This window comes from Lissotriton vulgaris, chromosome 10, assembly GCF_964263255.1.
Source record: "Lissotriton vulgaris chromosome 10, aLisVul1.2, whole genome shotgun sequence".
NCBI classification, from domain to species: domain Eukaryota; kingdom Metazoa; phylum Chordata; class Amphibia; order Caudata; family Salamandridae; genus Lissotriton; species Lissotriton vulgaris.
This window is the reverse complement of record NC_141698.1, coordinates 414,172,665-414,195,757: the sequence shown is the minus strand read 5'-3', so window position 1 is coordinate 414,195,757 and position 23,093 is coordinate 414,172,665. Positions and strand designations below refer to the sequence as shown.

At 44.1% G+C, this 23,093-nt stretch overlaps 1 protein-coding gene across 1 annotated transcript in view; it reads left to right on the top strand.

Moving 5' to 3' along the window:
* MRPS34 (mitochondrial ribosomal protein S34) overlaps positions 1–2,455 on the top strand; it is a 60,002-nt gene extending 57,547 nt beyond the window's left edge. Inside the window, exon 3 of the mRNA XM_086941243.1 lies at positions 1,187–2,455. Within this exon, the coding sequence (XP_086797369.1) occupies positions 1,187–1,482 (296 nt within the window). The 3' untranslated portion in view covers positions 1,483–2,455. The remainder of the gene's footprint in view (positions 1–1,186) is intronic.
* The last annotated feature ends 20,638 nt before the right edge of the window (positions 2,456–23,093 follow it).

The window sequence follows — 23,093 nt, the reverse complement described above, 5'->3', positions numbered from 1 at the left end:
ACACGAGAATGAATAGAACACGAGGGAGAGTGCAGCACAGAGTGTTGGGTAGGTATTTGGTGGGGGGGAAGAACAACATCAGGGAGAGAACTAGAAGGCACGTGCCCTCTTAGTGGTGTACTTCACCAAAAAGAAAACAGTTGTTCCTTAAATGTGAGCAGTATTCAAGTCAGCCAGTCAAAAGGATGATAATGAGCCTGTGCTCCTGGGGACGGACAGACGTATTTAGAGGGAAGAAATCTAACGAATAAGAAGCAAACAAATGAGTGACAATAAATACAACCAATGGTGAGCAATTGGAGGACTGCACTGTATGTTTTTGGTAAGCTTGCGAAAGGTTTTTCGCAGCCTGACCGCTTGTCAGGAAGTCAATGGTGATGCCGTCATTAAAAGTAGCGGACCCAAAGCGTTATTTCCTGAGCATTCAAAATCTGTAGCCCGATGGCCATTAGGAAAAACACAGCAAACTAAATAAAAGTGATCAAAATTAAAAGCAATATAATCATTTGCGATAGTAGCTTAAAGTGGCATCTCCTGAGCAGCGATGAGAGGCTTTTAACTAATGATTCTAGATGAGGGCAGCTACAATTAATATGCTTGTATTCATTTGCATGATACACAATGAAGTTTAAATAATCTAGGAGTATTTTGGGTGTGGATTTTGATGTTACTAAAAGGTGAGAAATTGCAAGTATAGGGACTTGCATCCTTCCACACCAGTGCTGGTTTCTCACATTCTCCATTTAGTACCAAAAACAAACAGAGTAATTTCCTTGCCCCTAAGTCAACATCATCTCTGGAAATATTGCAAGTTTGAAGGGACAATTTTGGTACCAGTTGTTAACAGGTTTTGTGAGAAATACACCATGAGCAGAGGTGTATAGTGAGCAAGAGATGGACAATAAAGGCAGAGAAAGTCAGATTTAGGTTAGCTAATTTTATGATTTGATGCAAAACCCGCATGGAGTGCAATTGGTTTGAAGCAGTAGAAAATACCACAGCCATGACACTGAAGCATTATATATTTTTGCAGCCTCTCATATTTATGCTCACTTTAAGATGTCTGTAGCAGCTGGTAGATAAAACGGTAGGCATCTGCCCAAGAAATCTACCCGGGAGAATCACTGTATTGATGCAACCAGGTTAGCAATGACTTTCGGACTGACTGTCTTTCTATTTCCCGCAGGCAAGACTGAGCCTGAAGCCAAAGAGATTGACCGTGTTATGTACCATGACTGGCGAGTGGTGCCTAAACACTACGGGGAGGTTTTTAAGATCTACACGCCGAAGCCTGAGCCTGAGCCCATCCGCTATGTTCCGTATCCACCGCTGTTGCGGGCCATGATCTTGGCGCAGTGGCAGAAGGAAGGACGTCCAACAGCGAGGGAGCCTGTGATTGATCTTCAGAGACCGAGGTCCTTTCCTCCAGACTACTTCAAAAAACAAGAAGAGCAGAGAGAAGACGAGGGAACGCCAGTGTAACATAGTACAAGCCTGCAGGTCCAGCATGCCATTGTCTGTGCTAAATGGTGATGGATAACCCTTCCTGTTGGAAGAGAGTGGGACAGGGAAGCAAGTGGAAGGGCCTTGATTATAAAGAAACTAGACTCCTGAAGTAAGGAGAGAAACCACCAACCATTCAATGATGTAGAACAGCCCATTGTACTTGGCAGGTGCTCTAGTGGTGCATGCACAATAGTCCGCTTCCTTGTTGCAGCATGACACCAGAGAGTGTCTAATGCAACTGAAAGCAAACTGCTTGTGTTTTGAGCACTATACAATAAATTCAGTCCTACGAAACATGAGCTATTTCCATACCTTTTAGCTACTGCTGCAGATGGTGCAAGCTCTGGTATTTATCCATGTCTGATTGTTTTTGTAACAATTTATGTATCATGTTGGTAATTTCTGGAGCATGCATGCACGCATGTTTCTATTTTGAAACTTGTTTGTTTAAAATTCACAGCTACTGTTGTGTGACCACTGTTCCACTTGTGGTATTTCTTTTGTGTGGAATTAGACTCTAAACAGCCAGAGTCTGACTTCATTGATTGATGAAACCAAAAGCAAACAAAATCTTTGTGACAAACGTGTTGGGAAGTTCCAAACCAATCATCATAGCAACTGAAACAGTCTCACACCCCATAAGCAGAAGGCAATGCCACTTCAAATGAGACTCGGACAAAGAAAGACAGACTGTGGAAGTGTTTGCCTTCAGATAATGAAATCATTCAAAGTTTTTACTTGAGAGCACAGAAGCCGAAAAGGAATGGTGCGTTCTATGAAAAGTGCATACTGATAACTTCTGCTTCTGCCTTGATTCTGCTCAATCCTTGCATATCAGATTAAGGGGAATCTATATTTTTCACAGGACTTTTAAGAACAGATTGTGCCCAATTAAAAGTTCTGCTGTGATTTGTAGTGATAACTATAAAATAAAATATGTGGGAGAGGTTGCGTGTTTACTCTCATTGCTTTTTAGAGTTGCTCCCTTCCCATCAGCCTGTCACTTTCAGCTGGCAAGAAATCGACAAAAGAAAAGATAACTAAAAAAATACAGTAGAAAGTCCCCCCGCTTTGGATCGCAGTGTTTCCATGTCAAAGAATTAAACCAATAAAATATTACCAAGATCGTGGCTGGTTGTACACTAAGCTTGCTGTACCTAACATTAGGATTTTCAGATTTGTGTCCTCCATTTTGCAGGTCGAGGGATCCTCTGTAGCCATGAAGGTAGTGAGCTGATGACCACAGATACACTGTCTGTCTTCTAGATAGATGTTAAGTAGAGCCGAATCCAAATGACTCTAGAACATCAAGAAAGTAGAACTGAGGTCCGTGCCAATAATAAATAATAACAACATTACATTACCACATCACACATCTTCCCCCTTACACAAAATAAAAAAATTAAAAACGTTAAAAAAAAAATCAGGAGTACAACTTATTTTGAATCAAAGTTATAAAGTCCGATAACCAAGCAGGCTTTTTACGTGAACGTTTAGAATCTAAACGGCTTTCATTTTCATGAGTAATATGAGAATTGCAAGAATTAGACGGTACATCAGCCATTTCATGACGTTCAGTATTGATGTTACAGTCATTACAATTAGTGCTCCCAGTTTTCTGTTTTTACAGATAAATACAGACAGAAAACTATTTTTTTCCTGTCTGTATTTATTTTAAAATACTGGAAAATATGTCTTCTTTGGATGTTTTTTCTACTGTCAATCAATGAGTGCCAGGTCAGTAGAAGTACAGATTGAGAGGTAGATGGGATGAAAAAAGACAATAGATTTCCTAATTAAGCTTAATTAAGTGCAGATCTACAGTTCTTGATTCTATTCTACAATGCAAGTGTTTTCAGATAACGCTATTGCACTGTATACTGCTGAAACTTTTGGAAATTCAAATGTGAGTATACATTTATCAGTCAAATAAATGGCATCTTCATTTATATAGAAAACAAATTAGAAATGGATAAATACAGACAAAATATGCAAAAAATAAATAATATGGATAAATACAGACGGAAATATCGATAAAAAAAAATACCATAAAACTGGGAGCCCTAATTACAATCATTGTCAACGTCAATAAGATTACCACCTGTGATATCAGTAAGATCACAATCTTTTTTTTAGTAACATGTTCTTCTTTGTACAATTCCTGTTACCTTTAAGTACAACAATTTTGTTAAAATTCCGAACGTTCCCATTTAAAAGTAAGACCTCTTTTACAACAAATGGACCCATAAATTGACTTTTTTAACTTTTGATACTCTCCATGGTTTCTTGACTTTTACCAACATACCTACTTGTACAATAGAGTCACATTTAGAACCTCTTCTTAAATCAAATTTGTGTTTGTTCACAAAATGAGTTTAATCCATTCTTTTCTTAACTTTATCAAGATCCACCTGACACCTGGAAGAAGAAATTAACCAAGATGGATTGATTTTGGTTCTTGGTAATCTACCTCTCATAATCTCAAAAGGAGCACAATCAGTCATATTATTTGGAGTAGTTCTGTACTTCCACATTGTTTTCATTACTTGAATTTCCCATTTTCCATTCTCAACACCAAACGTTTGTATAGCACCTTTCAAAACCCTATTGAATCTTTCTATAATACCATTTCCGCTCAGATTATACAAAGAAGTGGTACAATGTAATTGCATTTATATATTGTAATAGTAATTGCTTTCATATATCGCTTACTACCCCTGACGAGGTGTTGAAGCGCTTTTTCGGCGGGTAGCACGCTACTCCGGGACCCATTGACGATTAGTGTTGAATTAGTATAGTGAAACATGCAAGTACATTTTAAGTGGTGGATAGGTTAGTCAGTTATTTGGATTTGGAATGATAGCAGACGGATAGAGGAGGACAAAGTTTTGTATTTATCGCTTGTTGACACGTGCTATTCAGGAAGCCTATAAAGGATTAGTGGTGAATTAATATGGTGAAATATGAGGTAATTTCAGTGGAGGATATTAGACTGTTACTTGGAGTGAGGATAGCGGAGGGGTAAAAGGGGAAGAAAGATTTGCATTCATATAGCACTTGTTACCCCTGATGGGTGTTGAAGCGCTTTTCTGGCGAGTAGCACGCCACTCCTGAACGCATAAAGGATTAGAGTTGAAAGTTAGTATAGTATAAATATGAAGTAATTTGAGTAGTAGATATGTTATTCAGTTATTTGGGCAGTATATTAGTATAGTTGAATATGGAATGTGAGAAGTGAACATGTTAGTCTGTTAATTTTGATTGAAAAGGATTGTGGAGGGATAAAAGGGTTAAAGGTTTTTTTTTTGTTTTTTTTAGGTCTTACCAGTAGAAGAGGCTTTTGGATGAGTAAAAAGGAGTTTTGGAGGGGAGGAGTCCGAGGGGAGAGTTTAGAAATGTTTGTTTTAGGGGATCGGTGTAGTAAAAAGAGGTGTCAGATGATGCAAGAAGGGGTAGAGCAGGAGAGAGTCTAGAAAGGGTTATTTTGGCGATCATAGTAGTGGTATGGAGTTTGGGATAAATGAGAGAGTGGATGTAGAGGATTTATTGATAGATGTATAGGATGAGAGATATGGTAGTGCATTGGAAGGAGTAGTAGAAAGAAGTTTGAGATGAGTCAGAGTTGGGCTAGAAGATATATTGAGCGAAGTATAGGCTGAGAAATAGGCTAGTGCATTGGAAATGCTAAATTAGAAGAAAGTGATAAATATATAGATCCATCAGTACATTGAAAGTATATAGATACATAAAGGAAGTAAGTATATTATATTGATCGAGGCTCAGGATGAGAAATAGGGTAGTGCATTGGATATGCTTTTCAGGAGAAAAGTAACAGATACACAGATCCAAGTACATAGATGCACAATGGAAGTATGTACATGTAGACCAAAGAAGATTTTTATTTATTAATTCATATCTTCTTTTTTTTCTTTTCTCTTAACATAATTATTTTACATGTTTTATAAAGTAATACACTGATAGGTACATATCTATAGTGAAAAGAAATGCTTATATACAGAGGGATAAGCTGTAAATTTCTGTTTCCGTGTGGTGCTTATGTGGGGATGAGCTAAATCTTGAGTAGTTTTCTGAAGATAAGGTTGTTGTCGGTGGATCATATGTTTGGGGGTAAGAGAGTTCCATAGTTTGGCTGCTTGAACAGAGAAGGATGTGCCACCCATGGTTTTTTAGGTTGAGGACCGTAGGCTGCGCTTGCGCAGTCTCCGGGAGGAGATTTAATGTTTTGGAGTATGGGGGCTTGAACCCAGCTTTCTCCTCCATTGGCTGGCTTCATAAACGGAGGCCAGCCTTTGGAGGAGAAGGGAGTCACTCCAATAAAGCCCATTCTCTTTCGGATACGGGGGCGTGTTTTTTTGCGTTCTTTCGACTGTGACGGCATCCGTCACTCAGAACACTAAAAACACGCCCCCGAATCCAACGTTTTCGGATGTTTCCGGCCGCCATTTTTTTTGGTGCCGTTTTCAGTGTTTCTGCCTTGCAGACCCTCCACCGAGCCTGAAGACAGAGCCACAGGTCACTACAGTATAAAGAGGCCTAAGTAGTACAGGATGGGAGGGGCGTATGTACAGACTGGCAGGTGTATGGCTTGACTTCAGCACAGTATCTCGAGGATTAAGCACAGGACGGTAGGTGTTAGAGTACAGTAGGCTGGGTTTCAGTACACTGTACGGAGGCTCAAGTAGAAGTCAGGATGTCAGTTGTTCATGTGCAGTATGGCTGAGTTTCAGTACAGTGTACGGGACCATCTTCAGCTCCTTCCCGTGCCCGCCCCGTCACAGCTCCTTCCCGTGCCCGCCCGCATCATCTTCAGCTCCTTCCCGTGCCCGTCCCCGTCATCTTCAGCTCCTTCCCGTGCCCACCCCCGTCACAGCTTCTTCCTGTGCCCGCCCCGTCATCTTCAGCCCCTGCCCGTGCCCACCCCATCACAGCTCCTTCCCGCTCTCGCCCCGTCATCTTCAGCTCCTTCCCGTGCCCGCCCGCGTCTTCAGCTCCTTCCCGTGCCCGCCCCGTCACAGCTCCTTCCCGTGCCAGCCCGGTTATCTTCATCTCCTTCCCGTGCCCGCCCGCGTCAGCTTCAGCTCCTTCCCGTGCCCATCCCGTCATCTTCAGCTCCTTCCCGTGCCCACCCAGTCACAGCTCCTTCCTCTGCCCGCCCCGTCATCTTCAGCTCCTGCCCGTGCCCACCCCGTCACAGCTCCTTCCCGCTCCCGCCCCGTCATCTTCAGCTCCTTCCCTTGCCCGCCCGCGTCATCTTCAGCTCCTTCCCGTGCCCGCCCCTGTCATCTTCAGCTCCTTCCCGTGCCCGCGCCGTCATCTTCAGCTCCTTCCCGTGCTCGCCCGCGTCATCTCCAGCTCCTTCCCGTGCCCGCCCGCGTCATCTTCAGCTCCTTCCCGTGCTCGCCCCGTCATCTTCAGCTCCTTCACGGGTCCGCTTCAGCTCCTTCCCGTGTCCGCCCCCGTTAGAGCTCCTTCCCATGCCCGCCCCCGTCAAAGCTCCTTCCCGTGCCCGCCCCTGTCACAGCTCCTTCCCATGCCCGCCCCGTCATCTTCAGCTCCTTCCCATGCCCGCACGCGTCCTCTTCAGCTAACAGTTCCGTCTGACTGCAGTAGCTGGTGCCCTCGTGTTCATGAAAGCAGGCATCATATAAAAGTCAGTGTTCCTCATTAGGAGTAGAAATAAAAAATGCATTTTTATACCAGCTGGGGTGGACAGGTATGCATAGGTAAAAACTAAACACGTCCACCCATTAAAGCATACCGGATTTTGTACTAGGCGTTAACCAATAGTCTCACGAACTTTCAAACGCCTAGTGAGCTGTAAATTTGGTAACCGACAGCACTAATGTGCAGACTCATTTCTTTTCAACTAAGTGTACATCAGTCCACCTGAATAATGTCCACGCACACCTCTTTCAAAGACAGTCACATCAGGTCTTCCAAATACTGCTTGTAAATGTCTGGATGGTTGGCGCTGTGACCAGGTCTTTTCACCTGCAAGATGGGTAAAATGGTCCCATCAAAACCAAGATACTATCCTTTCATTTAATATTGTCCAGCACGGAGTGCTTCTAAGAGTATAAGTGACTGCTTGGGTATCAAAGTACCCTTGCATCTTTTCTTGCCAGACAGGTAACTGCTTCCACTGTAAACTACCCTTTTCTATCTTAACCTATTTATTTATTTTTATTTTAGTTTTTTTACACTTGTATGGCGCACAGCTACCCAAAAAGTGTTTCCCGGCGCCGACAACATATTGCGAGCAGAGGTATGGGATGGGCTTGGTCAGTAGAGTTATTTCTGGAAAAGCCAGGTCTTTATATTCTTCCTAAACTTGGCATAGTTTTCCTCTTTGCGAATGTGAGGGGGGAGTGTATTCCAGAGGGTAGGCCCTAGGACAGAGAAGGATCTTCCCCCCCCCCCCCCATTCTCGCCAGTCTGAACCTGGGAACCACAAATTTAGCTGCGGTTTGGGAGCGCAAATTCCTTCCCGGGATGTAGGGAGTAGCTAGTGATTGCAGGTATTTCGGTGCCGTTCCGGATTTAATCCTGAACATGTAGCTCAGGGCTTTGAACCTGATGCGGTTTTCCACCCTGAGCCAATGCAGGTCATTCAAGTGCTTCGACACACTGGCCATTTTTGGGATTTTGCATAAGTCTTGCAGCTGAATTTTGGACAAGTTGTAACCGTTTAATGACTGCCTGATTTGAGCCCAGATAAAGAATATTGGCGTAGTCAAGACGAGATTTTATAAGTGCATTGACTACGGTCTTTTGGGTAGCAAGGGGAAGCATCCATAGGATTTTTTTCAGCCATTTCATAATGGTGAAACAGAGGCTTACCACTTTGTTGGCCTGTTGTTTCATGGATAGGGCGTTGTCAATGGTAACCCCCAGGTTTCTTACCTGGGTTGCAGGAGTGGGGTGGTTTCCTAACTCGGGGGGCCAGTGGGAGGAGTTCCATAGATCTTTGTTTTTCCCCACAAGGAGGATCTCAGTTTTGTCACCGTTTAACTTCAGCTGGTTGGTGGACATCCTGCTGAAGATTTTTTGGAGCCCCCGTCTGAGAAGGGATGGAGCTAAAGGGTTAGAATCTGACAGTGAAAAGATGATCTGAGAGTCATCTGCATAGGTCATGAGGGTGAGTCCAGACCTATCTGCTAAATCAGCCAAGGGTCTGAGGTAGAGGTTAAAAAACAGTGGGCTCAGGATGGAGCCCTGTGGTACTCCATGTGGGGCACTGAACGTATCGGAACAGGCGAGGGAGGATGTGATCTGGAACGTCCTGTGTGTCAGGAAGGACTCGATCCATTTTAGTGTGGCACCCCGAATACCGTTTCTCCAGAGTGTGGCCAGGAGTTTGTTGTGTGAAATGGTGTTAAAAGCCGCACTTACGTCTAACAGAATGAGTGAAACTGTTTGACCCTCATCTAGGAGTTTCCTGACGGTTTCAGTTACTCCCAGCAGGGCGGTTTCGGTGGAATATCCCGCTCTAAAACCAGACTGTGACGGGTGAAGGAGGGCATTTTCCTCAGTGAAAAGAGTGAGGGCAGAGTGAATGTGTCTTTCCAGAAGTTTTGAAAAGACTGGGAGAAGAGATATAGGTCGGTAGTTTGCTAGTATTTCGGGGTTGGCTGAGGGTTTTTTAAAAAGTGGATTGACCATAGTGTGTTTCCAGAGTGAGGGGACTGTGGAAAGTTGAAGGGAAGAATTTAAAGTATCAGCGATAATGGTCAGGGATGGGGGTATCAATCTGTTTCAAGACACTAACGGGTAGTGGATCACGAGGAGAACCTGATTTAATGGTCTTGAGGGTGGACCTAAGTGAATCCACTGTTATGGGAGGCCAGTGTTCTAAGATGTTTGTTTCGGCCGACCTAGAGGGGATGTCCTCTTGTGAGCCGTTAGCAGAGGTGTTTGAATTTATATCAAGGATGATCCTGTCAATTTTTTCAGTAAAGAAAGAGGCAAGGTCTTGGCATTGTTTTTTGTTTAGAGGGCGGGCCGTTGCGGTCATATGCGCGCCTGCAAGTTCTTTTACCGTATTAATGAGTGTTCTTGCCTTATTGGGAGCTGTACACACTACATGACCATAACTATCGAGGCATGTGCGCCCCATGATTGTCATGTGACCGACCGCTGCCTCCCGTCATGTTATGACAGCGAGGCGGCTGTCCTTGCGGATCTATTCTACAAATAACGGCCTCCTTACACAACGTAACTCCTTCCGTCCCCGGGGCAAGCACTCTCCCCTCCTGCCTGGCAAGCAGCCCGTACTGGAAGAAATGCGCCTTCCAGACGTCTTTCCTCAGGGCAGTTGCGATGATTTTTGTCTCCCTGTGTAAAATGTCATTTCGCCCCTCCTTCCAGCAGTGATGATGCCGCCCCATTTAAAGACGCCTAAGCAGCGCACTACATCCAAGCTACTCTAGCTGCTGCCTTAGGGTGCCACACAAGATGCCCCAGGAAGGTGCCAGATAATGATTACAACAAAAGGCCGTGTTGCTAGTGAGGAGGAGCACTCAAACGGTAAACTGCAGTGGTGTTCTATTATTATTCACATATAGTTACTAAGTATTATACCTAATATTATAATGTTACTGTCATTATTTTTTTAAATAATTTACACAAATAACAATTTTTATTACTTTTATCAATACGAAGAATCATGATAATATGATAATAATAGCTAATAGTAGTGGTGGGGGCAATACTGCATTGAAAAGTTACCCTGTGTCAGAGAAAACAAAAGTAAACTTCAGTAGAATGTTCAGGTAGACAATCCCTCGTTATCATTGCCAGGGTGTGTACTTATTTGTTATCATTTGTATGTTTGCTTGTTCTTTGTACTGCTACTTGTAGCTTTCGTTACCTATAAGAATTGCCACTCATTCCTTGACAAACCTTTAGAAAAAACCCAGGTTTAGTCGAGATGTACCAACTTCGCATATCTGACAGGTGGAAATGACGTTTGCGGTCTGAAAAAAGGAGCTTGTACCGTCTACCTGTTGCAAACCCATCAAAGAAATTTGTTTGCTAAAGAAGTTTACATACTCTGATGATAGATGTAGGCCGTGGCGTATTGCACACAGTTTAGCTTCAGGACAGAAAACATTGAGCAAATCAATTTTGTACAATTTCATGTTTGCATGTTACAGTGGAGAAAAGCGATTTTCATTTTGCATACAATCGGATGGAGCAAAATCACAATTTTTACCGCTTTTCTAAAGGTTATGTATATTTAGAAAGTTTAAGGCAAAAAGTTAGGCCCCCCTCCCCCCTTGATCAGGTCTCTCATTGCAGACTTTTAAGCATTAAACCCACCCCTTAATACATTTAGACTTTACTTTCCTGCGCTGACATAGTCCAGAGGACTTCCTGCAAAGGAAAGCAGTAGTCGCCCCGTGATGCGTTTCATCTGTGAGCCGGTTCCTTGCCGGTATCACCTGTAGGCACACGCACCCCCTACAACTACTAAGCTCCACCCGCCACACTCACCGGGCTGCATGCTCCTTCACGTGGGGCTTCCCTCACTTGCATTGGCGCCCTCTGCTCCTCCTACGTGCCTACAGCGTTTCACAGCCTCCCCTGGGGCAGGACTTCCGCCTTCTGACCTTCTCCTCCAGTGACTTTGTGGGCGCGGGCTTCCTGCAGAAGGCTGAAGTCCCGCCCCTGGGGAGGCTGTGAACGCGTAAAGCACCTGTGTGTGTGTGGCTCTGTCTGTGTGTGTGGCTCTGTCTGTGTGTGTGGCTCTGCTGTGTGTGTGGCTCGGCCTGTGTGTGTGGCTCTGTGTGTGGCTCTGTCGGTGTGTGTGGCTCTGTCGGTGTGTGTGGCTCTGTCGGTGTGTGTGGCTCTGTCGGTGTGTGTGGCTCTGTCTGTGTGTGTGTGTGGCTCTGTCTGTGTGTGTGTGTGGCTCTGTCTGTGTGTGTGTGTGGCTCTGTCTGTGTGTGTGTGGCTCTGTCTGTGTGTGTGTGGCTCTGTCTGTGTGTGTGTGGCTCTGTCTGTGTGTGTGTGGCTCTGTCTGTGTGTGTGTGGCTCTGTCTGTGTGTGTGGCTCTGTCTGTGTGTGTGGCTCTGTCTGTGTGTGTGGCTCTGTCTGTGTGTGTGGCTCTGTCTGTGTGTGGCTCTGTCTGTGTGTTGCTCTGTCTGTGTGGCTCTGCGTGGCTCTATCTGTGTGTGTGTGGCTCTATCTATGTGTGTGTGGCTGTGTGTGGATAGCTTTTTTTGTTGGTGGCTCTGTGTGGGTGGCTCTGTATGTGTGTGTGTGGTGTGTGTGTGGGTGGCTTTGTGTGTGTGACTCCGTGTGGGTGTAAATGCAATGGGTCATGCATTTGCGAGCGATTAAGCTATTGGCATTGTAAATGACAATGCCATTTATTTAACGATTAAGCTATTGGCAATGTAAATGACAATGCCATTTATTTATGATTTAAAAAAAAAAAATCCTGAGCAATGCCAATAGCTCTACCTTTAATAATGCCGCGACCATTGCATTGTAAATGCTTGTTTCTTGTATGGTGGGATTTTGAGGCGATATGCTCCTTTAGAGCGGAGGTTCCTTTGTTAAATGTGTTTGGTGATTTTATTCCTGATGAATAGTGGTCCTATTCCATGTATTGCTTTGTGGGTAATACAAAGCCGCTTGAACGTGGATCTTCTGGCAACCGGTAACCAATGCAGGGCTTTCAAGGCAGGGGAGATATGGTCTCGTAGCTTGATATGCAAGAGTAGTCTGGCAGCCGAGTTCTGAATCCGTTGTAGTCTTTTCATGGCCGTTAAAGGTGATCTGTGGTAGAGGCTATTGACTTAATCGAGTTTGGATAGAACAAGGGAGATAGTAGCTTGGACCTTGTGTGGAAATCCCAAATGAGGGAAAATTCGGTGCAGCGTTTTTATAATAGCAAAGCTTGATCTTGCTAGTTTATCCACTTGGGCATTCATCGACAACTTGGAGTCCATGGTCATTCCGAGGTTTATCACTTCCTTCGATACTTTAGGCAGTGATCCCAGTTCATCAGGCCATGCGGCAAGCGGGTTGTAATTTTTCTAATCGCCACACGTGAGTATTTCAGTTTTTGAAGCATTCAATTTGAGATGGCTCCAAGTCATCCACTGATCCACGGCTCTGAGACAGTGGAAAATTGGTGATTTTCCAATGTCTTTGGGGCATTCCAGTTGATGGAGTATTTGCGTGTCATCTGAATAGTATCATGCAAGGTGAAATTTATTGATCAGTTCTGGTAAAGACTTCATGTAGATGTTGAAAAGCATGGGCGAGATGATAGAACCTTGAGGTGACCCCTGCTTTTGTGGAGTACGGTTTGGACGAGAAAGGTGGTGTATGGATGACATTAGTTCTGTTTCGAAGGTAGGACGCAATCCAGTCTAGAGCAGTTCCCTCTATGCCGGCTTCATAAAGTCTTTGTTTCAGAGTGTCTTGGTCAACCGTGTCAAAGGCAGCTGAGAGGTCCAAGAGGAGTAGCGCAGCAACCCCGTTGCAGTCAACTGTATTCTTTAGGTCATCCCAGATGGCAAGGAGGACAGATTCATTGCCTGTTCCCGGACGGAATCCTGTTTGGAAATATGAAAGGATGTCATTCTCTTCAATGAATTGTGACATCTGGGCGAAGGCTGCTCTTTCTATCAGTTTGCCCACAAAAGGTCCATTTGTAATAAGTCTGTAGTTGTCAGGGTTCAGCGGGTCAAAGTTTGTTTTCTTCAGTAAAGGTCGTATGTATGACTTTTTGAGTTCTTCTGGAAATATTCCAGTAGTTAAGGAATCGTTAATGATTCTTCTTACTGGAATGGCAGCAGAGGTTGTTAAAAGAATTGTCTTGAAAGTTTGTGGCAGACAGGGGTCAGAAGGGCAGCCGGCAGGCCAGCTTGCTTTGACCAGGTCCATAAATTCATCGTGTGAGATGTGATGGAAGGAATGGAGGGGCTTGATTAGAGCATTCTTGGATAGTTGTGTTGTACAAGGGTTAGTGCTTTGTTTCTGTTTTAAGTACGAGTCCAACGTGTCTGCTTTGTCCGTGTAATGATTTGCCAGTTTGTCTGTGAAATCTTGAGTAACAGGATGAGTTCCTCCTAGGCAATTTGGTTTTCGAAATTCATTGAGAATTTTATAGAATTCTTTATTTGCACATTTAGCGTTTTTGAATTCTGTCTGAATAGTACCTTTTCTTGGCTTTTTTGATAGCCGACATATCTGTTAATTTTCTGTAGGTGAAGTTTGTCTTGTTTGGCGTTTGTTTTGAGCCAGGTACGTTGCAGCTTTCTATTTCTATGTTTCTCCAAGGCGCTTTTTAGGTTTTGCCTGCAAATGCGCACGTAGTGCACATGCGCTAAAAAACCTATGAGTCTTACTTGGGATTGATGACCCGCCCCCGGCTCCCATTGGCTAGCTCCATAAATGGAGGCTAGCCATTGGGAGCCGGATCTGTCCGTCAAGACCGGACCAGATTCGGGGGCGTTCCCGCGTTTTTTTCCCTGGGCGTGGTTTCACTCTAAGTTGAGCGCTTTCTCCTCGCTGCTAGCGCTTGGTGTACCTTGGCCCTTGCCCACCCGGCATCCTTTCACCCCGTGTGGTGACCGAGCGGCGCGGGTGCCACCCCGCTCATTTGCCGCCTTTATTTGCCCGTGGTTGCGTGTGCCGACTCCGTTTGGATATTTAATTTAATCGATGGAGCCCACTTCTCTTCAGTCCCGCATCACCGCCTCAGCCCCAGATCAGAGGAGACGCCGAAGGAGCAACCGCTGACGTCACCCGGGAGCCGCGCTGCCATTGGTTTAGGCAGCGGGAGGCTCGCCGGGCGACCTGCGCGGTGATTGGCTGCTGGGAGGACCGAAGAAGCAGGAAGCAGCCTGCCGAGGCTCCCGAGCGAAGGGAGAGCCCCGGGAGAAGGAGCAGAGCCGCCGCGAGACACCCAGTGAGTGGGGCAGAAGGAGAGGGAGGACCGCCGGGACACATTGTCGGTGTCCGCCTCCCCCCCCCCCCCCCCCCCCCCCCCCCCAGTAGCGTGAGCTCGCGCTCATTGCCATTGTGAAGCCACGAGGGCTTCAAGTGGGCACTATAGGCATCTACAGGCTTCCTGGTTATCCATTAGAAGTCCACGCCCCATTGTCTATTAACCACTCCACTCCACCACGACCCCGCCTTCCTAGGCGTCCGGTCGCGTGCTGCCCGCCGACCTGGATGTTCAGCTCCTTGGGAGGAGAGGAAGTGACAGGAGGAGGTAGAGACCGGAGGAGAGAACGAGCCGCAATCATGGTGAGGGGGTATTAACGGAGGGGGTGACTGAATACTGCGGAGAGCCTCCTCGTCGTCATGGGAGGTGGAGGGTCCATGGTGTAAATGAATGAAGTGTAGTCAGTTACGGTGGTAGGAGAGGTATTGAGTGAATGAGGCTACAGGGACAGTCACACGTCTAGTGGGGTTTGGGGTGCAACCGCTGCAGTTATGAATGACGTCCAAAAGCCCACAAATAAAGTGATCGAGGGAAGCTAGACCCTTCGTGGAGTATTGTGCAGAACATTGAAGGTGGAGGCTGCCGGTGGTGTAAGGGGCAGACGGAGTATCACTGTAGTGATGATGGCAGCAAGGAGTGGAGAATACCGGATACCTCTGAGGGAGTTGAGGGAGCCCCACTGGCAATGCACTGCCATTTCTGTAACTGTTTCAGATGGGGCGGATGGGCGTGGAAAGTGTTGTTGCTATTAGTGGCCTCTTATTTACTGCCACCGGTTGGGGTTATTTCCCATTCAATCAGAGTAGCTATTGTATGTATTAACATGACGGGATGGCAGCTACCTTTTTTGTGTTTGTCAGGTACCTTATTGATATCTCGAGTTGGTCGAATTATAAGGGCATGTTATTTTACTTGAGACATGTCACTCTTTTAAAAGTGAAACAAGTCTTATAGAAGGGCAGACATTTGCTTTATTTGTACAAAATGTGGTTCCTGATTTTAGGGGTCGTTATAAACGCTGTAGCGGTTGACTGATTCACCAGGTACATGTTAGCACAGATCAAGTAACGCTAGTGAAGGTATTTTTTCACGTGAGAGTGACTGTTGCTAGGTACATTCATTTTCACAAGCAAAAATATGATGCTGTGGGACCAATTCAATGCAAAAATGCCCAAACAGGTTTATAAGTTAACTATCAGACCCTATTTCTTATTCTAGAATAAATCTCTACAATTCTAATATGTCAGTTGCCAGCCATTACCTCAATAAATCAATTATATTCACCGTATAGGTCTTCCTTTTTTGAAATTATATTTTATTTTCAAATATTTTGTATATTAATTTTTAACTTCACTTTGTGTATATGTATATATATATATATAGATAGATATATAGATATTACACTATTTACAAACAAATACAGTCAACATACACAAATATCTACAAAGCATTGGAAATAATAGGTTCAACATTCCCTCATTATTTCTTATAGCCCCCTACTGTTTAGATGGATGCTCTATCCCCTATTATCAAAAGGTACATTCATTTTCAGCAACATTGTGCCTCTTTTCAGCGACTACTCATTTTGACCAAGTGCTCGTTATGGGACTTTGTATTGTTGCATGCATTCAGTTTGAAGGCTGCTGAGATTTAAGATCAAAGTTTTGAGGTCCGTTAGGTTTTCAAAATCGTTTCAGAAGCTGTCTTTCGAGTTGATTTCTGCATGCACTACGTCATTTATCGTGCCATGTGAAAACCAGATTTAATTTCACCAGAAGGGGTAGAATGCACCTGGAATACTAATTGCTTATCTGCTAATAGACCCCACCCACAGAAACTGAACTGATTAATTAAATCAGGCGCAAATTTATGTCTGGCTGACCCACAGAAAAGCTAACGAACAACCCAACTTTTATTATATAAATACAATTTTTTGTTGTTGCATTACCAGAGGCATTTATGACTGCCACCGTTGTTGTTAGCCCGCTTAGCTCAGAATTCATTTAACTTCCGTGTTATTCCTCTGTTTCAAAACTTTAGCTCTGGAACAGACTTCTCGGATTAATGACACACTTTCCTGCTGTTGTTCCAAAACACCATTTAAATTTTATTATTTGCCGGTCTTGCTGCCTTTCTCCTGTGCTGCGTTGCCCCAGAGATCTATAAATGAATTCGTGTTTTGTAATTGCCAAATGATTGAACCCCCCGCCACTTTCTTATAAGGCAACACGTTTCCGACAAATGATTATTTCTCAGAATTCAAGGTAGTTGGTTTAATTGCTAATGGCCCTAGGTAGTGCTATCTTTATCCATGGATCGAGGATTGTGAAACTTCTGACTCCTGATGAGAGAATCGTTGAGTGTAAATAGTAAAGGAAGTATGTATCCAGGGATGTAGTGCAGAATATTGGGCCTACCCACAGTGATGTTAGTCCTCGACGTAGAGGCTAGAATATGACTGCCTTTACCAGGGATCCAGTATAGTCATATTAGTGTTAGATAGATGAACCGGTCGACAAGTCAAGCTGCATCTATCCATCCACCCATCCATCCACCCACCCATACACCCACCCATGCATGCACCCATCCATGCATCCACCAACTCATCCATGCAAGCATTACAACAGCCCGCAGCTCTCTTTCGTCTCTCCTCGCCCCCCTTCCCTGAGCCCGCAGCTCTCCTTCGTCTCTCCCTGCCCCCCCTTCCCTGAGCCCGCAGCTCTCCTTAGTCTCTCCTCGCCCCCCCCTTCCCTGTGCCCTGCTATTGTAAATGACAATGCCATTGCCATTTATTTATGTTAAAAAAAACATAAATAAAAATAATGTCAAGAGCAATGCCAATAGCTCTAACTTTAACAAAGGCAAAACCATTGCATTGTAAAAGCTTGTTTTCTTTTGTTCTGTTGTGTGGTTTTGAGTGGTATAAGGATGTCAAAAGCTTCCTGTAGCCACTCATATAGATTCTGAACAGAATTTATGGTTTCCAGATGTATACTGGATGTTAGTTGTGATTCCAAGTGTTCCAAATTGAGTTTGTTCCACGGCCGATAGGTGGATGGATGTAAGGTATTTTTAGGTGAGTCGCTTAGTGTTGTTTTATGTTGGCAAGCAAGTGGTGGTCTGACCATGTGACCGGAGTTCTAGTTTGAAAGGTAACTAGTTTAGTATTAGCAAAAATGACATCTAGGATATGTCCAGCGGTGTGTGTCGGATTGTGGACAATCTGATACAGGTTCAATGCTTCTAGGCCGGTGATTATTGTTTTTGGATGGGTCATATTGGTTTTATGAAACCAAATGTTAAGGTCACCCAGAACACATAGGTTGGAGTGTATTGTTACCAGGTTTGAAACTGTGTCTAGAAGTGTGTCTGGGAATGTTGCCTTGCTAGGTGGAGGTCTGTAAAGGAGCAGGAAGTTACAGGTGGAAGACAGTGTAGGATTGCATCTTGTTAGAAGAGCCTCACAATTCTTTATGGAGATGTTGTCAACTTTAGTGATATGTATTGTTTGCCTGAATACAACAGCTAGACCGCCTCTTTTTTGGTTATACGATTTTGGGTGATTATTTGATAGCCTAGAGGAATGGCTTCATGCAGGACTGGAGTCATATCCTCTCCCAACCATGATTCAATTATGAATAGTATGTCTGGTTTTGCATCTGTGAGAAGGTCGTAGATGTGATGCTTGTTTTTAGAGAGGGATCGAGCATTTATTAGTAGACAATGTAGAGAGTGGCCTTTGGTGATAGTGTGACTTTGTTTTGTAGAAGAGTGATCAGTGTTGTGTAGCAGGTGTGTTTTTAGTGCTAGTATTAGGTGTATTAGGATAGCAATTGTGTAGCTGTTCTGTATCGTGTTCCTCATCCAGCATGCTAAGAAGGCATTTTGATGGGTCTGCATGTGTATGTGTTGGAGATGGTGTTTGAGAGTGATTTGGAGTGCTGTGTTGCTTTTGTGGTGTAACATTGTTGTGAGGTAGACTTGGGGAAGCAAAGTTGTGAGGTGTGGCATGTTGCTTATATTTTTTGCATGTGCTTAAGGCGGAAGGTGTATGAGTCAGCGGAGGTGGTGCAGCATGTGGGTCATGTAGTAATGTTCTAAATTATCCAATGGATGAGAGGCGGTAAGAAGAAAGGTGCTGTATTGCTGTATCTGTATTAGGTGTGGTGGAAGAGTAAAAGCTTGGCATTTGAGTTTGTTCCTTTGTGTGGTTTGAAAGGTTGGCATATTTATGTATTTTGTGATGGTAAGTATTATGAGATGTTGTGCAATGAAGGTCTTGTTGTGCTGGTGTGTGAGATATGTTTTGCTTTTGAGGTGTAGTGAAAAGAGGTGTTGATGTATATGTTTCATGCTCTGGATTTGGTTGTGTAGTATTGTTTGTGAGCGGAGGTTGTGACGTAGAGGGTGTGGTGATGTGTTTATGAGTAGAGTATATGTTGTGTGTAGGAGGGAATGAAGCAGAGGTGAGAGTGTTTATCTTAGACTGGTTTGTTTCAAGAGTTACAAAGTGTGGTGGTGTGCAGTGTGTGTGTTAGTGTTTATTATGGTAGAAGGGAGAGGAGGGTGTTTGTTGGACAACTGATTGATCATTATATGTTTGTTAGTGATAAAAGGTAGTCTGTTAGGTGTAGTTACAGCAGGGAGAGTGTGTATATGAATGGGATGTAGTTATGTATGGTGTTGATTGGCGTTGTGTTGGTGAAGAATGTATTGGTTAGTGGTATAGGATAGAGTTGTGTACTGTTTGTGGGTGATGATGTATATGTGTGGTAGTTGGGATAGTAGGGTGTGTAGATTTGGTTGGGTTGGTGGTGCATACTGGTACATTAATCTGCATAGTGTTGTGCGTGGTGTGCATTTGGTGTGAGTGTGTTGCTCTGTTTGTGTATGTGGATGGTGTGGACTGGGTATTGCTAAATAAGAAAAAGGGCAGCATTTCTGGCCCTGGTCAGTCTCGAACAGACTTAAACAGGCAACTACCCTTGTCCTCTCTGCCCTTAACAGGCTCAAACAGGCAGCTGCCCTTGTCCTCTCTGCCCTTAGCCTCGACGCCCGGGCTGAGATGCCCTAAACCTGGCCTTTTATGGCTCTAGTAATCAGGTGACCTTTTCAGCCAATGGGAACCCTAGCCCTAATACTATCCAATCACAAAACCAGCCCTAAAATCTAGAACCAATAGGAGACCAGGACCTTATAGCCAATCTTAGCCCTAGTCCAAGCACCCAATAAGTTCAAAAACCCCTGATCTCTACGTCCAATAAAGGCCTTAGCCCTACCAGTAGTCCTAACCCAAGTCCAAGCAGCCAATGGTACAGGTAGCCCTAGTCCCTACTTCCAATTAAAAGCCTAACCCTACTCTTAGTCCCACAACTAGTCCAACAACCAATCACACCAGGAGCCCTAAATAGCTACTTCCAATTAAAGGTCAAACCCTAAGCCTAGCCCTACTCTCAACAACCAATAACATAGGAAGCCCTAGTCCCTACTTCCAATAGAAATCCTAACCCTAACCCTAGTCCCAACCCTACAATGATTGAATCACAGACCCAGAAACCAATAAGAACCCTCAACTACCCAACTAATGAGGACATTAACCCTAACCCAATAGAAACACCAGATGCAACCACCAATCAGTGTACACATGTGCCAACCACTAGCAGACCATATAAGTTCCCAGCGACCTCAGACAAGGTTTGCTGGCCAGGGAGTTGGAAGCTGCTTCTCCTGTTCAGAATCTTCTAGGAGACAGACAGGCTCAATCCACACTTTGGACTTCTGCAAGTAAAGGCTTCACTAACTCGAAATCTAACAATACTGTTGGGGGGGGCTGGCCTCATTGGCTTGTGAACACAAAATGGTGGCTGGGGTGCACGGTTTTAACACACAGGTCTTAGCACAGAGCAAAGGAGAAATTTTGAGGGAAAACAGATTTGTCACCAAGGAAGAGAGGGACAAACTACAAAGGTTGGACTGCAAATCCCACAATTCAACACGTTAAATGCAAGCAATCATGGGCAGGGAAAACCACAAGTTTAAAAAACACTAAACATGTGATAAAATATGCAACCACAGGTAGGTCAAAACTGCAATTTTAAACTTTTTACAACCACATGCAAAGACAATAATCACAGAAAGGGAAAATTGTTTTTTTTTTAAACAACTTTTGTTTTGGGAAGAGACATCACTAGTCTGTCCCCTTACCACTTCCCGGACTCTGCTCACTGCAATCTGGGGCACAGGTAGGCTTCAATTCACAAGATGGAGGAGAATGATTTGGGGTGCACCCAGCAATGCCTTAAGGGGCCTGGGCAGGTGTGAGAGAAGGGCTCAGACTTGCCTGGTAGCTGAATAGCCAATGGTCTGCTGGCCTGGGGTTGGGGGCTGCCGAGCTGAATCTCCTAGGAGACAGACAGGCTCAATCCACACTTTGGACTTCTGCAGGTAAAGGCTTCACTAACTCGAAATCTAACAATACTGTTTGAATAAAACTTTACACCCCCTGCTGGCCAAAAAACGAAGTGTACAGTAACAATAGGGGGGAGGTAGAGTATAGAGATAAGATTCTCACTCCACGGGCACTGTTACTTAAACAAAAAGAATCCTACTCGTAGTGGAGAGGGAGAGTGTAGACCACAAAAGTGGGGAACACTCAGTGTTTTGTAAAATACCCCTCACATACCAACAGGCCCCTTGGTGTCATGCTTCATCATCGGGGTCTTCGCACCCCTCTAACGGGATGCGGCGTGCTACGACCTGCGACTACGCGGGGTTAGGGGGTAACACAGAGGTAATCTCGCCCAGATTCTATTACGAAACTATCAACCAACCCTGACGCTCTGAAAATGCTCATGAAGCCAGAAACCATTACATAATGAGGCATGCAACTGCATAGACTTATATCGCTGTAGGCACACTATAGCCTAAGTTTATCACTGTAAATAAATTCACTTTTTTATTTATTTACACATATATTTTTTCATAGAAATACGTGAGTAAGGTGGGGAAGTTGTGCCCCCGTCCTGAAGAAGGAACACAAGTTCCGAAACATGTCGACGCACACCAGAGGTAATGTCCATAATTACGACAACTAACCTCACACTGCACTTCTTTTACTAGTACCAGCCCGAGGTTATGAATAAAGTTTTTTCTTGAAACCTACGAGTCGGGTACTTTTTAAACCTTCACCATACCTCACCACTCACATTCATTAATACCCTATCACTCACAATACACACACCACACATAGTTTACCCTTCTAGTGCTCCCGCGTAGTCGCAGGTCGTAGCACGCCGCATCCCGTTAGAGGGGTGCGAAGACCCTGATGATGAAGCATGACACCAAGGGGCCTGTTGGTGTGTGAGGGGTATTTTACAAAACACTGAGTGTTCCCCACTTTTGTGGTCGACACTCTCCCTGTCCACTACGAGTAGGATTCTTTTTGTTTAAGTAACAAAAAACGAAGTGCACAGGCCCCAGTAAATACAGTTTAAACAGCTCACAGAAGCACCCTCTGATGTAGAATAGGCAAACCTTCAGTGAAAACTTCATCAAGAAAAAGTAAGACATTGTCAGTATTGACTTTATCTACAACTTTTATGACAGGCCACTTTGAGAATAAATCAATGGCAGCAATAATGTACTTGTTCAAAGGACCAATAGGACCCATAATGTCTATTGCAATAGATTCCCAAGGACCATTAGGGACAACATGACCTTTCATATTAGGTTTCAAAGTTTTCAAGGATTTATCAGAGTTGGCACAATGAAAGCAGTCACTGACAATGCGCTCAACAAAAATATCCAACCCAGGCCACCAGAACAGTCTTTTGACAGATTGTTTAGTCCTGATAATACCATTGTGACTCGCATGACCATGTCTCACCACAATGTCTCTCATACCCGAAGGAGGAACAACCTTATCACCCTTCCAAATGAAGCCATTAGAAAGAGACAACTCATTTCTCACTTCCCAAAAACTTCTCAATTCAGAAATAAGACTTTTCTTATTGGGCCAGGGAAAACTCAATATTCCATTCTTCACTTTTGATAGGGAACACACCATCATCATGCACAAGACGCAGTCTCTTAAATGAAAACACCCAAAAGGTGTAACAAATGCAGTGTATTTCCTGCTACTCATCTAAAACAATTTGATGATACGCTGAAGATAAGTCAATGCAGGAAAACAAATTTGATTTACCAATTGGAGACAACATTTCAGTTATGCGGGGCAGGGGAAATTGGTTGACTACAATATTGTTTTTTAAGTGACGCAGATCAATGCATAATCTGATACTGCCATTGGAACGCCTTGCTACCACAATGGGAGATACCCATTCAGAGGATTCAATCCTCTCTATGATGTCATTCTCTACCAATTGGTCCAGTTCTTTTTGTACATCAACTCTCACTGTGATGAGAATATTCATTGCTTTATAAATCTTGGGACAAGCATTGTCTTCTAAAAAATGTTATGTCTAAAATGATCCAACCTTCCTATACCATCCTTGAATACCTCTGGAAATTTATTAAACATGGTGTCACTACACTGACTTGAATCTCCAGCAACCATCACTGGTTCAGGACCATTAGGATTGAG